General features: G+C 37.0%; 2 protein-coding genes across 15 annotated transcripts in view; one reads left to right on the top strand and one right to left on the bottom strand.

Moving 5' to 3' along the window:
* The window catches only part of PPP2R5A (protein phosphatase 2 regulatory subunit B'alpha), a 101,844-nt gene extending 92,160 nt beyond the window's left edge, over positions 1 to 9,684 (top strand). The window contains exons 9-13 of the mRNA XM_007058007.4: positions 2,894 to 2,944; positions 4,113 to 4,232; positions 4,330 to 4,457; positions 7,917 to 8,018; positions 8,409 to 9,684. Coding sequence (XP_007058069.1) covers positions 2,894 to 2,944; positions 4,113 to 4,232; positions 4,330 to 4,457; positions 7,917 to 8,018; positions 8,409 to 8,544 — 537 coding nt within the window. The 3' untranslated portion in view covers positions 8,545 to 9,684. The remainder of the gene's footprint in view (positions 1 to 2,893; positions 2,945 to 4,112; positions 4,233 to 4,329; positions 4,458 to 7,916; positions 8,019 to 8,408) is intronic.
* Positions 328 to 13,712, bottom strand: part of PACC1 (proton activated chloride channel 1) — a 47,933-nt gene continuing 34,548 nt past the window's right edge. For 12 of the 14 annotated variants that reach the window (XM_027820526.3, XM_027820524.3, XM_007058005.4 and 9 more), the window contains one exon: positions 12,139 to 12,900. In XM_027820526.3, the coding sequence (XP_027676327.1) occupies positions 12,739 to 12,900 (162 nt within the window). In that variant the 3' untranslated portion in view covers positions 12,139 to 12,738. Of the gene's footprint in view, positions 472 to 12,084; positions 12,901 to 13,712 lie in introns of those variants that run through there. The other 2 variants (XM_037895746.2, XM_043543677.1) reach the window with 2 other exon arrangements.

The following is a 13,712-nucleotide window of genomic DNA, read 5'->3' as shown; positions in this document are numbered from 1 at the left end:
ATGGAAACTTTAGACTCTTTAGTTAACCCTTAGTTTCATGCACCTGACGACTTGAGCTTAATGAATTCATACTCCAAGTAGAGGTGCAAATAGTAATTTCTCACTATTCTGTTTTGTTTGGCAAATGTTAACTGTCTGAAAATATTATCTGTTTTTCTCTTGCATTGCTCAGGTGGTTTTGTGCCTGGGGAGGCAGTCAGGAGAATAAGCTATTATGCTTGTAAATTTTCAGTTATGTAACCAAGGAACCAAAGTCTCAGCATAATTATATAATTAAGAAACTAAGCTGTAAGCTAATTAAGCAACAGAAAAATTACCAAGACTTCATTTTAAGAAAATGTATTTATGTAAATAAACTGCTTAACACTGTAAATCCAGCAAAACTGGGACAGCTAGTTTTAATAAGCGTGACTCCCTTTCCATGCCTCTTGAGTGTGGTGGGGAAGCAGATAAATGGAAACCAATGAAGATCTGTGTGAAGGAAAATCAGAGGTTAGTCTCAGTAAAATTTAGGAGTTTAAATTTTTTTTTTTTTTTTGGTATTGTCTTTACTGTTCCCACTCTGGAAAAGTAGCAGATGAGCTCAGAATCCTCTAAAAAGTAATGCCATTTGGACTAGAACCTTGCAAGATCGCCCTTAAAGTTCATTTCAGCACTTCAGGTTGCAGGATTGTAAACCCATTTGGTTTGGCTAAGACCCCTCATTTCTTTACCAAGTGTCTGACAGTGATGGCTGCTTGTTTCAGGAGTCGTGTTGTCCATGTCTGCCCTTTCTAGGTGGCTGATTATTGGGTAAGTTTACACAGCCCATAGAAGTGAGCCTCCCAGGCTGGGTTGATAGACTTGGGCTGGCATGGCTTGCACTAGTGCTCTAAAAATAGCTTTTATGTAGACAGTGCTTTTAAGTTGCAGGTTGGGGTGGAGCTCAGGCTCTGAAGCCCACCCCCATTCCCTAAGCTTCCCATTAAGGCTGGTCTTCACAAGGGAACTATTGTTCTCTGTATATAACTTGCTTCCTTTTCATGAATCTGAACTTGGGACTTTCCTGGTTGATACCGTGATCATGTTCACTGTCAATCACTTTTCACTGAAGTGATACTCAGTTCTGCAACAGCAGCATGTGCTTCCCTCCTACAATGAGAGCTTTAATAGACCTTCAAAGTCAGAGGCTATGGTAATGTTGAAAATATGAACCAGTGCAGCGATACATGCCAGACTATCTGAATAGTTCTAAGAGATGTGACCTGCCCTGTTTCATCTCAAACAAGGTCATATAGACTTAGTGGTTGCTGAATTTGGCATTTTTCCAAGATAACTTGGAAGTTAGCCTTTTTTGTCATACGCCGTCCTCTTCCCTTATGAGAAGAGAAGAGGGAACATCCTGTGCTCTGACAATCCCTCTGCCACAAAGCCCCTGAGTTTGGCCAGACCAGAGGACTGGGTTTAAGGCCTCTTACATCTGTCTCCATTAGTCCCTTTTTCATGCATCTTGGAATGCTTGCTTTTGCTTTATATGTTACAATCTGAACTAGTTCTTGCTGCTGCTGAAACTGTCCTTCCATGCAAAAATCTCTGTTTGTATTTACCCAAAATACATATTTCTTAGTGATCTGGTCCACATCTGTTTTCTGTGGTACTGTCTATTTTAGGGACTTAAAATTACTAACTTTCCCATTGAGGTCGTAGGACAGTTTTCTCTGTACTACCTCTGCATGAGCGTTGCATTGAGAAGGAAAGTGACATCCAGCTGCTAATGGAAAATCCTCAGTTTTCTGTTACAAATAAAACAAAATAATAATGTGCCCACAGTCCACCTCAGGAAGAATTACACCTCCAAAGAAGAGATTCTCTGAATTTCTATTTCAAACAGTTCATCGGTCTTTTCTAAAACTCACAATTTACTTGGAGAACCCAAGCTGCAGACAATATAGTGAATTACAAAAGATTTGCGTTATTATCTAAGTAAAACAAAACAAAAAAAATCACGAAGCCTCCAAGTTGGCTGCCACTGGGAACAAATCCAGTGGGGGAATCAGTCTCTGTTCAAAGATTGTCCAAGTAGATCAGGCTCTCGTTTCAGTCCTGTTTTGATCAACCTGGTCTGACTGCAGCAGAAGATTGGGGGCCCTTTCCTTGAGGCCAGAGTCTGTCATGCCTGAAATGTCTCCATCTCTGAAATATGTAAAATTGCCACATGGAACTCCTGTTTTATGCTTTTAGTCAGAACTACTCTCTCAATTAAGAGGCAAAGTCAGATGTTTGTTTTCAAAGAGTAGTCCTTCAATTTTTAATTTATTGTTCAACCATCTGGAGCAGGCTATAACTTCTAATTAATTCGTACTAGGGTCTCTACCAATCTCAAAACAGTAACTCCCAACAGAGTTATCTGAATACATTTTCTCTGTAGATAGTCATCCTTTTCCAGTTTGTGTCTTTTGACATTTCAGATAATAGAAAGGAATCAAAGGTGTTTGGGGCTCAGATTCCTCTATCTAGCCTTGTAAGAGTTGTTTGGATCTGAGAGAGAGAGTGCATGGTCCAACAGCTGCAACTTTTTAGATGGTTCCAGGTCTTGAGTTGCTGGGGCAAGTTCTCCCCAAAGAATCCATCTTTAGAGGGAGATCTAGCTACATGCGATAGTGGGGCTGTTTGGATGCTCAGGAAACTTTTTGAAGTGTAAATTTGAGAGTAAAGTTGTTGAAGTATTCTGAACACAAGGCAAAACCCATGTCTGATGACCCAAAATGGTTCAATCTCCTTTGAACTACAGTTTTGGATAAGTAGTATAATATTAATATGATTCTAATATCTTAATGTTAATATTAAAAATCTAGTTGAATACATACTGGAAACTTGTTCTGATTTTAATTTTTTAATTTTATTCTTATAACAGGTTATCAGAGGATTGCTCAAATTTTGGCCAAAAACTTGCAGTCAGAAAGAGGTTGGTCTTGTTATGTTTTAATGAATTATTCTCTTGTAACTGATTTTAAAAAAAAGTGCGGCAGGCTCAGAGGTGTTTTGCAGCTGTGGTGCTGTCTGTGGGATCTCGCAGGGTTTTTTGTGGTTCTTGATGATTTCTTAGGGCACTGAAGTCCTCTGTACAAATTGTGCAAACTTACTACTTTATTTTAAATCTGACAGCACTGCTAATAGTAAATGCTCGTATATATGTTCATCACTAAATATTCCTAGGATAATGTATTATCATTGAGAGGAATGTTCTAGTTAAGTCCTGTTCTTTGGTAGGCATTAGTATAATTTTTCGAAAGAAACATTTAAAGCTTTTTTTAAAAAGCATTTTAGTAGTTACAGTGAGTGCAGTCCATCTCCAGTGAGTGCTGACTTTGAACACTATGAAAGTTTGACCAGGTCTTTGTCACTGGCTAAAGCATTAAATAAAACGTTCATTACTTTATTACAAAAAATATTATACACTGTAATTTCATGTGTAGGTACAATATATCTCATTCTTAAAATGTACTTTTAAAGTGGTCTTGTGAAATCCGTTTTTCTGATTGGCTTTGTCCCGTGTCATTAAAATTAAGATAGTTGGGAGCTTGGTGGCTTCAGTTGTCAAAGAAACCTTCTAATTCTATATGAAAGCAGTGTCCTTTAAGATTCTTGTATGCGTCAGTTTTCTTGAATTTTCTGTGTTACCTACATACTGTTATACATACTCCTCGCATTTTAAAACTGAAATGAAGCATTTGTAAAAAGAATCCAGAGTGGAGAAGAATGAGTCTCTGCAGCCAAAGCTGAAGAAATAATTTTTTTTCTGGTTTTCTTCAAAGCATCATTTAAAATCAAATGACTTTTTAAAAACTTTAAAAGCAACCATGAAGAAGAGGAAGTAAAAGATGGTGGTTATATTCTGGTAACTGAAACCAATAAGTAAGCCCTCTTACAAAATTAAGAAGAAAAATAGTAAATTACAATAAGGAAACTTGCACATGTTTCTTGGAGCATACTTGTCGGTGTGTACCCTATTTTACTGATTATTCAGTTGGTATCATCAGTCTAGCTATGTGATAGATGTAAACTTTCTATATACCTTCTCAATGGCGTGTGTGTGTGTGTGTTTATAATAAAAACTTTTCTTTTTAAAACAGGTGATGTTTTTAGGTGAAATTGAAGAAATCTTAGATGTAATAGAACCAACCCAGTTCAAAAAAATAGAAGAACCTCTATTTAAGCAGATATCCAAGTGTGTGTCAAGTTCCCATTTTCAGGTATTAAATAGCATTTTCAATAGTGTTGCACATTTGACTTCTACATTAATTAGTACTATCATGTTTTGTGGTTCTGATTCTGAAATGTGTATTTCAGGTTGCAGAAAGGGCTTTGTATTTCTGGAATAATGAGTACATTCTTAGTCTGATTGAGGAGAACATTGACAAAATTCTACCAATTATGTTTGGTAGTTTATACAAGATCTCCAAAGAACACTGGAATCCGTATGTATTGCTTATTCTGGTGTTGTTTGTTTTTTTTAAAAGTATTATCAGTAATAAATTGTATTAACCTACGTTCCTGTCTTAGACTGTGATCATGCAGACACTTATGCAGATGCTTAACTTGATACAGGTGAATAATCCCATTGATTTCAAAATGAGATGAAGTGCTAAGAGAATGGTCTTTATATTAATAAGCATACTTTGAGGTAGAATGTCTAGAGGAATTTGTGTTCTCCCAGGCACCACTTACCACAGATACAAATAATTACTTTAGCTGAAGTGAGTAAGATGTTTTCTAATTACTTCAATTAAGGTATTGGATTTCATTCACGTCTACATCTTTCATTGGTTTGTACCCTTATGGTGAAAAGTTGGAATTTAATGAAAAAATGTCCAAGGAAATTGGATGGTGGTGTGCTTGTTACACAGGTTTGACTTTGTGTATCATTTGTAAATGACAAATAGTAACTGACATTAGGAAACTTCTGATACACCCTGATGCATCAAAATCCAAGGAACGGACCATGAGCCACAGTATTCTTGCAACAGCTACATCAGTAAGTTTATTGTTGTCCAGGGTAATGAAGGAAAATTTTAAACTCTAAGCGGGGGGGATTTTTTTATTTTTTGGCATGTAAAATGGTGCCCACCATCTGGTTATACAAAAGGATATGAGAGAAGAGAAGTGACTGTTGAATGCTGTCATTAATATATAACTCCTAAATGTTAAACAATGACTCCTATTGTGTGAAGTTTCACTTAAAAAGTAAAATCACTATTGCACCTAAGTATTAAGATACCAAAGTGTTTCTTTTTCAGTTAGTGAAAGGTTTTGGAGTGGAAGAATGAGAAGATTACATGTTAGATGACTTAGAAATAACAGATTTGGAGCTATTCAGTATTCTGCCATCTTTAAATGATACCCTTGCCCTCAGTGTTGACTAGTAAAACCTTATTTTAATCATAGCATAAGCAACTGACACCAAATAAACACAGGAAGCTGCTCAGAGGGTTGGTTGTATATATCTTTATTCTGTTGGCCACTATAGAATTGTACAGTTGTGGGAGAATGAGCTGAATTCTGTTCTGGCTCATGCTTAATCAACAGAACTGTTAAATAAGTTCTAAATGCAGAAACTTTATTGCTAGAGATGCAGGAGTTACAAAGAACTCACTTGAAAAGTTATAGCTGTAGTTTGATTTAATATGAAAAGCAGAATTACTAAATCTGAGCTAATGGATTGAACCATTAATGCTTCAAGGAGAATGTGTCTTCACCTACAAATATTCAAGCAGACAGTAAAAACTGGAGCTACCCAACATACTCTGGTATTAAAGAGAAACAAAAGTATATCTAGTTGTAATAGTGTGTGAGTTGGAGGATCCATTTTACTCAAAGCTGATAGATCCCTTTTCTAACATGGAGGTGAAATTAATTTTATAGAAGAAACTAATTTACTTTTGGGGTCTCTGCATTGGTATGTCAAGGGTGCAGTGTAATAGGAGTTGATGAACATATAAGATTAGTTCACGCACATAATACAAAGTCTGTGCGGACAGACCTGTTAAATCATCACAAATGACCCAGTATAAACTTTGAACCAGATTATATGGGCTGTTAAGTCCAATATTTGAGTTTATGAAATGGATCTTTCCACGTTTATTAAGACTGTATATCTAGCTGCAAACACATAATCTGTGAGACTGAACTATCAATGTTAGACAGAAGACTATTTCTGTGTCCTTTGTGTTTCTTGGGACCCCATCAAAATTCAGACCTGAAGTGAATCCCCCTTTTCATCAGTCACAGAAGAAGTCACTCTTTTGCCTCAGTTCTTCTCATGAGATAAGTTATTCCATAAACTAGATGAGTCAAATAACTAAAGTGTACTTAGAGGACTAGTAAATTCAGAAAGGTTTCTTTTATTCTGTTTCCATCCAGATAATAGATATAAAGGAAAAACTTTCCCTGATATGCCTGGATACAGATGTTTCAGAATTACATACTTCAAAATGATTTTTTTCCCTAACCGAAAATAAAAGCTTACTCAGCTTTAATGTGATCTTGAAGGAGAGAGTTTATGCTGCGAGGAAACTTGTGTGGGGATGCAGTCAGTAAACCTACTAAGTATTTGCATTGGACTTTAAAGTTTCTGCTGGTGCTGTGGTTTGAGACATGTTTCCATCCTAGTACTTTGGGAGGGCTAGGGGTAAGCAAGCAAAGTATGGTGAACTTTGGCTTCCTGTTCGTTTAGTATGATAGACTTGCTGTTTGCACTTCCTAACCGAGAATTATAACTGGACATAGTGTGATGAAAACAGAAAACCTGTCATACCTTTTTATTTCCTTTGAAACTTATGTGTAAATATTTGAAATTATTTAACAGTATATACAGTGTCATAAGTGTATATATGGCACTCTAAGCTCTACAGGGCTGGGACTATTATTTGGCTGTAGTTTAAATTGAGACGTAACTTGACGACAAAGGAAGATGAACTTTAGTGGAGAAAGTGAGAAGGGGAGGATAAGGGTTATAACAACTAGATCACCCTGCTGCTTGAGTTAGTAATATATGCATCTTGGACGTTTCATAAATTAAAGTATATCCAGTTCTACCCTGAAAATGTTCCAGTATTTCTTTTGAAGGATTATTAGTTAACTTTCAAGTGTAGTACCTACTTTAAACTTTCCAGAGGGGATTTAAGGGAGATGGGTCTTAATATAGCTGAATAGCATCTTTCTCCCTCGTATTGGTAGAAGAGCATAATCCTAAACTGGATTATTGATAGACATACAAGAAAATAAATGAGCAGCCTAGACACATCTCTGAGTTCTGCTTTTACATTTTTACCTACAAAATCAGACATGAAGCCGGTGTCTTGGTGCCATGATTATACATTAGAACAATTTTCTAACAGGGAGAGTGGCACAGATCACCCCAAAATAACTTCCCCTCTCCATGAAGCATTTTCTGTAGTGTAATCAGCAGCTGTGTCAAACTCTTTCCCTTACCTGAGGCTCCTTAGTCTATAGTTTGAGGATTTTATCCTTGCCACCTTTCTCTTCATGGACAATAGTATTATATCACCCATTTTACTTTTTAATGTAATTTATTCTATTAAAACACTGTGACAGTTACCTTAATCAGATTCCAGCCTTTTGCAGCTTTGGAGGATAACATTTAAAAAATCATTTACTATGGCTGGTTTATGTGAAGCCTTCCAGTTTTAATTTTTTATAAACCAAGGCAATGAGCCAAATGTACTAAATGCATGTTTAATAAATCCTCACGTTCATGCATACAGGAGACTAGAGTAAACATCTGCATTTAAAATTTAGTTACAATACTGTCTAAATGCAGTAGGGCTGGAACAGAAAGAGGAAGTCAGACACTTAAAACAGATACTAGTAAACAAACCTTATATCCAATAATTTACAGTGCCTTCCTTTTGCTTTAGGACCATTGTAGCACTGGTGTATAATGTGCTGAAAACATTGATGGAAATGAATGGCAAGCTATTTGATGAACTTACAAGCTCATACAAAGCAGAAAGACAAAGGTAATCATTTTATTAGTTTGTGTTTCTGAAATGCATCACCTGAAAAAAAAAGTATGCACTGAATTTATTAATGTGAATAAAATTGCAGTATTAATAGTGAAATTAATTGCTCAGAGAAGACTTGCTAGTTGACTGATACGGTTTGTCAAAGGATGATATAATCTCTCAAAGACAGATGTCACATTCTGCCACTGAGAATCAATAAGTTGAGCTTTGATATTTGGCATGGGGAAAATCCTGACTCCTTTATAGGAGTAAAAGAATTGTAAAAAAAAATTACAAGAGGAATTTATAATAATCAAGAATAACATATACTGTTTCCTCAAAGTAATTATAATGCACATTGCATGTGGAACTTAGCCATGTCTAATCCTTTTACTTTTTCTGTAGAGAAAAAAAGAAGGAATTGGAACGTGAAGAGTTGTGGAGAAAATTAGATGAGCTAAAGCTAAAGAAGACTCTGGTTGAAAAGCAAAACAGTGCTCAGAACGTGCTAAATGCACACAACAATACAAGTGCCAAATAAAGAAATGATGACCTCTGCTTCATAGACATACTTTTGTACACATTTTTGAAATATGTAAAAATTGCAAAACAAACTTCATCAGTATAGTAGAAATGGCCAACTTTTTTTCTGGCAAAATGTAAATGGAAAAAAAATCTATGAATTTAAATACAATAGTTGAATGATATATCATTACCACATCTTGTAAATTTGTCTAATCATGATTTTATCCATAATATGAGTGAGAATTATGGGAGTGGTGAGAATTATGACTTGAATTTTCTTTTTGATTGTGTTGCACATAGGTGGTGTAGTCTATGTAAATTTTCCCCTTGTTTTATACATGCTTTTTACATTGCTGCAAACCTTGGTTGAGATTCTAGAAAAGGCTCCTAGTTCTGCTGTATTTTCTCAAATAAAACTAAGGTACATTACTTTTTACTTGTAACTTGATGGGATACTCTGTGTGCCCCTTATTATTACAGATCTCAAAGATATTGTATAGAATTCCACTGAGTGAAGATGCCTATGCAGTGGGTTTAAATTTTTAATTATGAAAAGCACAAGTTAGAAATAAGATGAAGTATGAAAACATAAAATAAAACTCTAGTTTGAACAGATTACTGTATATCTTGTGTCTGACCTTCCACTTTGATGAATGCCTTGCTGTTCACGTGCCCCCTCCATGCTTCTCTCTGCTGGGTCTGTTTAAGTTTGTTTCTCATCCTATAGCTGAGGATGGAGCTTCCCTTAGAGCCCATCAATGAAGCTCTTATGTCAGCCCAAGGAATCTCTGTGGAACAATGCAGTTCTCTCCTTCAGGGGCTGATGGAGCTGTTTCTGCAGCACTTTCAGCTTCTGCTGGCCTGGGGAGTGAGATGAAATCTGGCATTCCAAACAAGGTTTCTCTATGGAAGTGCAGAGCACTAACCACAAATGCCTTGTTTTATTTAGTGAAAATGCAGTATGCTTCTTAAATATGGAGAAAGCTGACTATAGAAGTCTTGTTTTGTTTTACTTAATCAAGTCTTGCTCACATCTTTTATCGGACGTACCATTCCAATCTCTTAAATTGCAGTTGTGTGAAAACTGTTGTTTTGTAATAAAATCTTCACTAGGGGATTGAGCAGCATACAATAAAGTCTTTATGTTTGTATTTAATGCTGTATATCGCCTTCTTTTTGTCTATCCATGATGACCAGAAGGCTTATGTTAAGTGAGTTATGCAGGAATGTGTGCAGTATTCAGCCTGAATGAATAGCCATAAGGGCTTGTCTACACTGGCACTGTACAGCGCTGCAACTTTCTTGCTCAGGGATGTGAAAACACCCAACACCTCCACCCCCCTGCCCGAGCACTGCAACGTGCCAATGTAGACAGTGCACCAGTGCTGGGAGCTATGCCCCTCGTGGAGGTGGTTTTTTTACAGCGCTGGGAGAGCTCTCTCCCAGTGCTGCTGCAGTGCTTTAATGTTACCAGTGAATATGTGCCCTAAGCTAGCTAAACTCCAGATCCAGAGTAGAATTAAAGCTTGTTGACCAATGGTATATTTCTACAGATCATTTGTGTCCAGGCCCTGCAGTTGATCAAGTATTGAATGTTCAGTGCCCTGTTCTTAGCTGTTGAACTACCTCACCAGTAGGTGATATATTCCTAAAAGTTTTGGTCTCATTTGTGTATCTGCTTAGCTGTGAGAACTGCTTGACATCTAGAGAAGGTAACTACTTGTTTTCCTTGATTAGTTCTAAAGAGATTTTTTTGCTGCTTGTAAGTTCCAGTTTGAAGAAAAAAGCAAAAGGCGCACACAGGCTTCAGTAGACAAGTCTGTACAATATTTGAATTAGGTGTGCTGCTTTTCTGTAGAGAAACTTACTCCTTTCTTTGTCTTGGATTGTTCTATTTCAGAAAGGAAATGGGACTGTGCAGCAGCTTCAAGAGATCTAAAACTGACTGACACGACCCTGATCTCTAATTGCATGGGGAAGGAGTCAGTGGGATGCAGGATCTACCAAAGAACGTTTTCCTTGAACAGCCTGGTCCTGGATAAGCGCTTGTGCACTGTCTGGGCTCCCTTAGAATGACTGCTGATTTGGTGGACTTGAAGTTCAAAAATGTGTGAGTAGTGTTTTCCTTGAGAACCATGACTATACTGAGGCAAAGCATAGCAGCTCTCCCAGCACTGTATTTAAAAAAAAAAAAAAAAAAAAAAAAAAAAAAACACAAAACCCACCTCCATGAGGGGAGTAGCTACCACCTCTGGTGCACTGTCTACATTGCCACTTTACAGTGCTGAAACTTGCAGTGCTTAGGGGTGTCTTTTTTCACACCCCTGAGTGAGACAGTTGCAGCACAGACAAGGCCTTAGTCTCTTTAGCAGTATACACCACAGCAAATCTTAAATCAAAATGGACAACACGTTTACAAAGCAAATGCTCTGTACTGATTCAAAGAAAAGTAATGGTAGACTTGCAAAAATATGCTGTAGTTGCTCAGATGTGTCTTTGGAAGACAAACTGACCTTCAAGAAACTTAAGTACATGTTTTCTTTTATAGAAAGTTTATATTTAGAGCAAATATCATGCCTAATTTCTTTTCATTATGTGTTGGAGAGTCTTTTAGTCATCTGAAGGGGGGAATGGAATTGGCTTCAAGTATAAGATTTTAAACCTTGTATAATAAGTCCCTATTTTTATGCTCCTACTACCTAAACAGGGACAATTTCATACCAGCATTGGTTCCTTTTTCATTGCAGCTGATTTTGCACCACTCAGTGTTTTGCAGCTAAATGTTACATTTTTGAGACCTCATAGAAGAAATTCTTGTTTGAGATTCTTCAAGACTCCAGAAACCACAATCAACCAAGGTAGTTAAAACCATAAGAATAGGTTCAAACGTTAACAAAAGATAGCTCATTTGGCAAACTAGGCTAAGGTAGAAGACATGCATCCCAAATGTTTCAACAAATTAATGCTAACAATGTGTTAGTGGAATTTGGAGGGAGGTCTTGAAATCAGCATCAGAGCAAGGAGGGGCTCTACTTACCTGTGCATCTCCCATGCATTACAAAGGGCTTATTTTTAAATACAGAAGTAATGAGGGGGTTTTTCTCCAAAACAGCTTCCTTTTTAAGAAAAGGCTACTCAAGTGTTTAGATGTCATCCCCAGAGATTCTTTTGTTGGTTCACTTCCATTTCACAACAATAGAACTGCCTGAATATTTAAATTTCAGATTTTGCTGTAGTACAGCTCCAGAGTAGGAAAAAAACTGGTTTCTATCCCTATGCACTTGTTCCAAAAAGAAATGAGGTGAAATCTTGACAAAACTGACTTCACTGGGGTCAGGATTTCCAGCTTAAATGCTTATACTAACCAACTGGATCAAACCTTTTGGGCTGTCCCCAACCTTCTTCTGGACAGAACTCCACAGCCTTGCTTGTGTTAGCTACTAGAATGGTCAAAACTTAATTTTATCGTCAAATTCTGCTCTCATTGACTTCAACGAAAGTTGTACATAAGTTTTGAGAATCTGGTTTATGGAAGAATCATTCTACAGGAGAAGTATTAAGGCAAGAAGCTTTGTTTAAGTAGTAGTAACTGGCAGTGATCCATGACACATTCCATAATTAGTAGCTTTAATACACAGTCAGTGCATTTTAACCAAATGTGAAATGTTTGATAAAAATCCCAGGTATTCTATGTAATAGGTTGGAGGTTTAAGATATTAAACCTTCTGAGCCATTTTTACATTGATATTGCAAGTGCTTTGCTCCTTACTGTTCATAGATAGTAACTATGCCTGTGAAGATCAGACTGAGGATGACAAATCATTTTACTGATTCAGGGCACTCTTATGGGAACCAGGGCAGTCCATTTAGCTCATGGAGAAAAGCTTAAACTGTCTAGATGCAAACTAAATACAAACATGTCTGTATTCTGCTCTAAAATACTGACATTTTTGAACATTACTTTATGAATTCCATTCCACCCCCAATACATTGAAACAAGCTTGGTAAAGAAGTTCATAACTTAAAAATAAGACGTGTTTAAGAGGCTAACTCTGTAGAACAAGCCTACTAAAGTTCATTTATGCTGTCACTTCAGCAGAGGTAAGTAGTTCTCCTTAAATACACAACTCTTTTTAGTTTATGTAACTGCTGCATTGTTGGTTGAAATTTTATCCAGTGTACTAAAAATGTTTTAAAGGTGGTTTAGTCCTCAGCTTATGTGGTTCATTGCTTGACTTCTCCTTTTCAGGTGTCTCTTGCGGATTTTGATCATCCACTTAACACTTAGTTTGGCAAAGTCTGCTGCTTTAAACAGAGCCAAGAAAATACCACACAGTAGAGCAATCATGTTCCAAGGATTGGCAGTGACAATCTGCAAAAGAGTTGAGACAAAGTCATAGTTTCTCTTATAGATTCATAGATACTAAGGTCAGAAGGGACCATTATGATCATCTAGTCCAACCTCCTGCACAGCGCAGGCCACAGAATCTCACCCACCCACTCCTGCGAAAAACCCCTCACCTATGTCTGAGCTATTGAAATCCTCAAATCATGGTTTAAAGACTTCAAGGAGCAGAGAATTCTCCAGCAAGTGACCCCATTCCCCATGCTACAGAGGAAGGTGAAAAACTTCCAGGGCCTCTTCCAATCTGCCCTGGAGGAAAATTCCTTCCCGACCCCTAATATGGTGATCAGCTAAACCCTGAGCATATGGGAAAGATTCACCAGCCAGATACCCAGGAAAGAATTTTCTGTAGTAACTCAGATCCCACCCCATCTAACATCCCATCACAGGCAATTGGGCCTATTTACCATGAATATTTAAAGATCAATTAATTACCAAAATCATGTTATCCCATCCTACCATCTCCTCCATAATCTTAAAGCCAGACAGGTCTTTTACCCCCACCGCTTCCCTTGGAAGGCTATTCCAAAAAAGTTCACTCCTCTGATGGTTAGAAACCTTTGTTTAATTTCAAGTCTAAACTTCCCAATGATCAGTTTATATCCATTTGTTCTTGTATCGCTTATACTCAACTTACATTACAGCTGTTAAATTCCATTTCAAATTGTAATTGTGTTTTGCCTTATACATTTTATACAGTATTGCTCCTAGTCTCCAAAAGCATTTTCCTGATTTGGTGTTTTATCCTTTAGCCAGGAAGAAAAACGGATCTCAGGAGA

The sequence above is a fragment of the Chelonia mydas genome, chromosome 3 (assembly GCF_015237465.2).
Source record: "Chelonia mydas isolate rCheMyd1 chromosome 3, rCheMyd1.pri.v2, whole genome shotgun sequence".
Taxonomy (NCBI): Eukaryota; Metazoa; Chordata; order Testudines; family Cheloniidae; genus Chelonia; species Chelonia mydas.
This window is presented reverse-complemented; position numbering and strand designations above follow the sequence as displayed.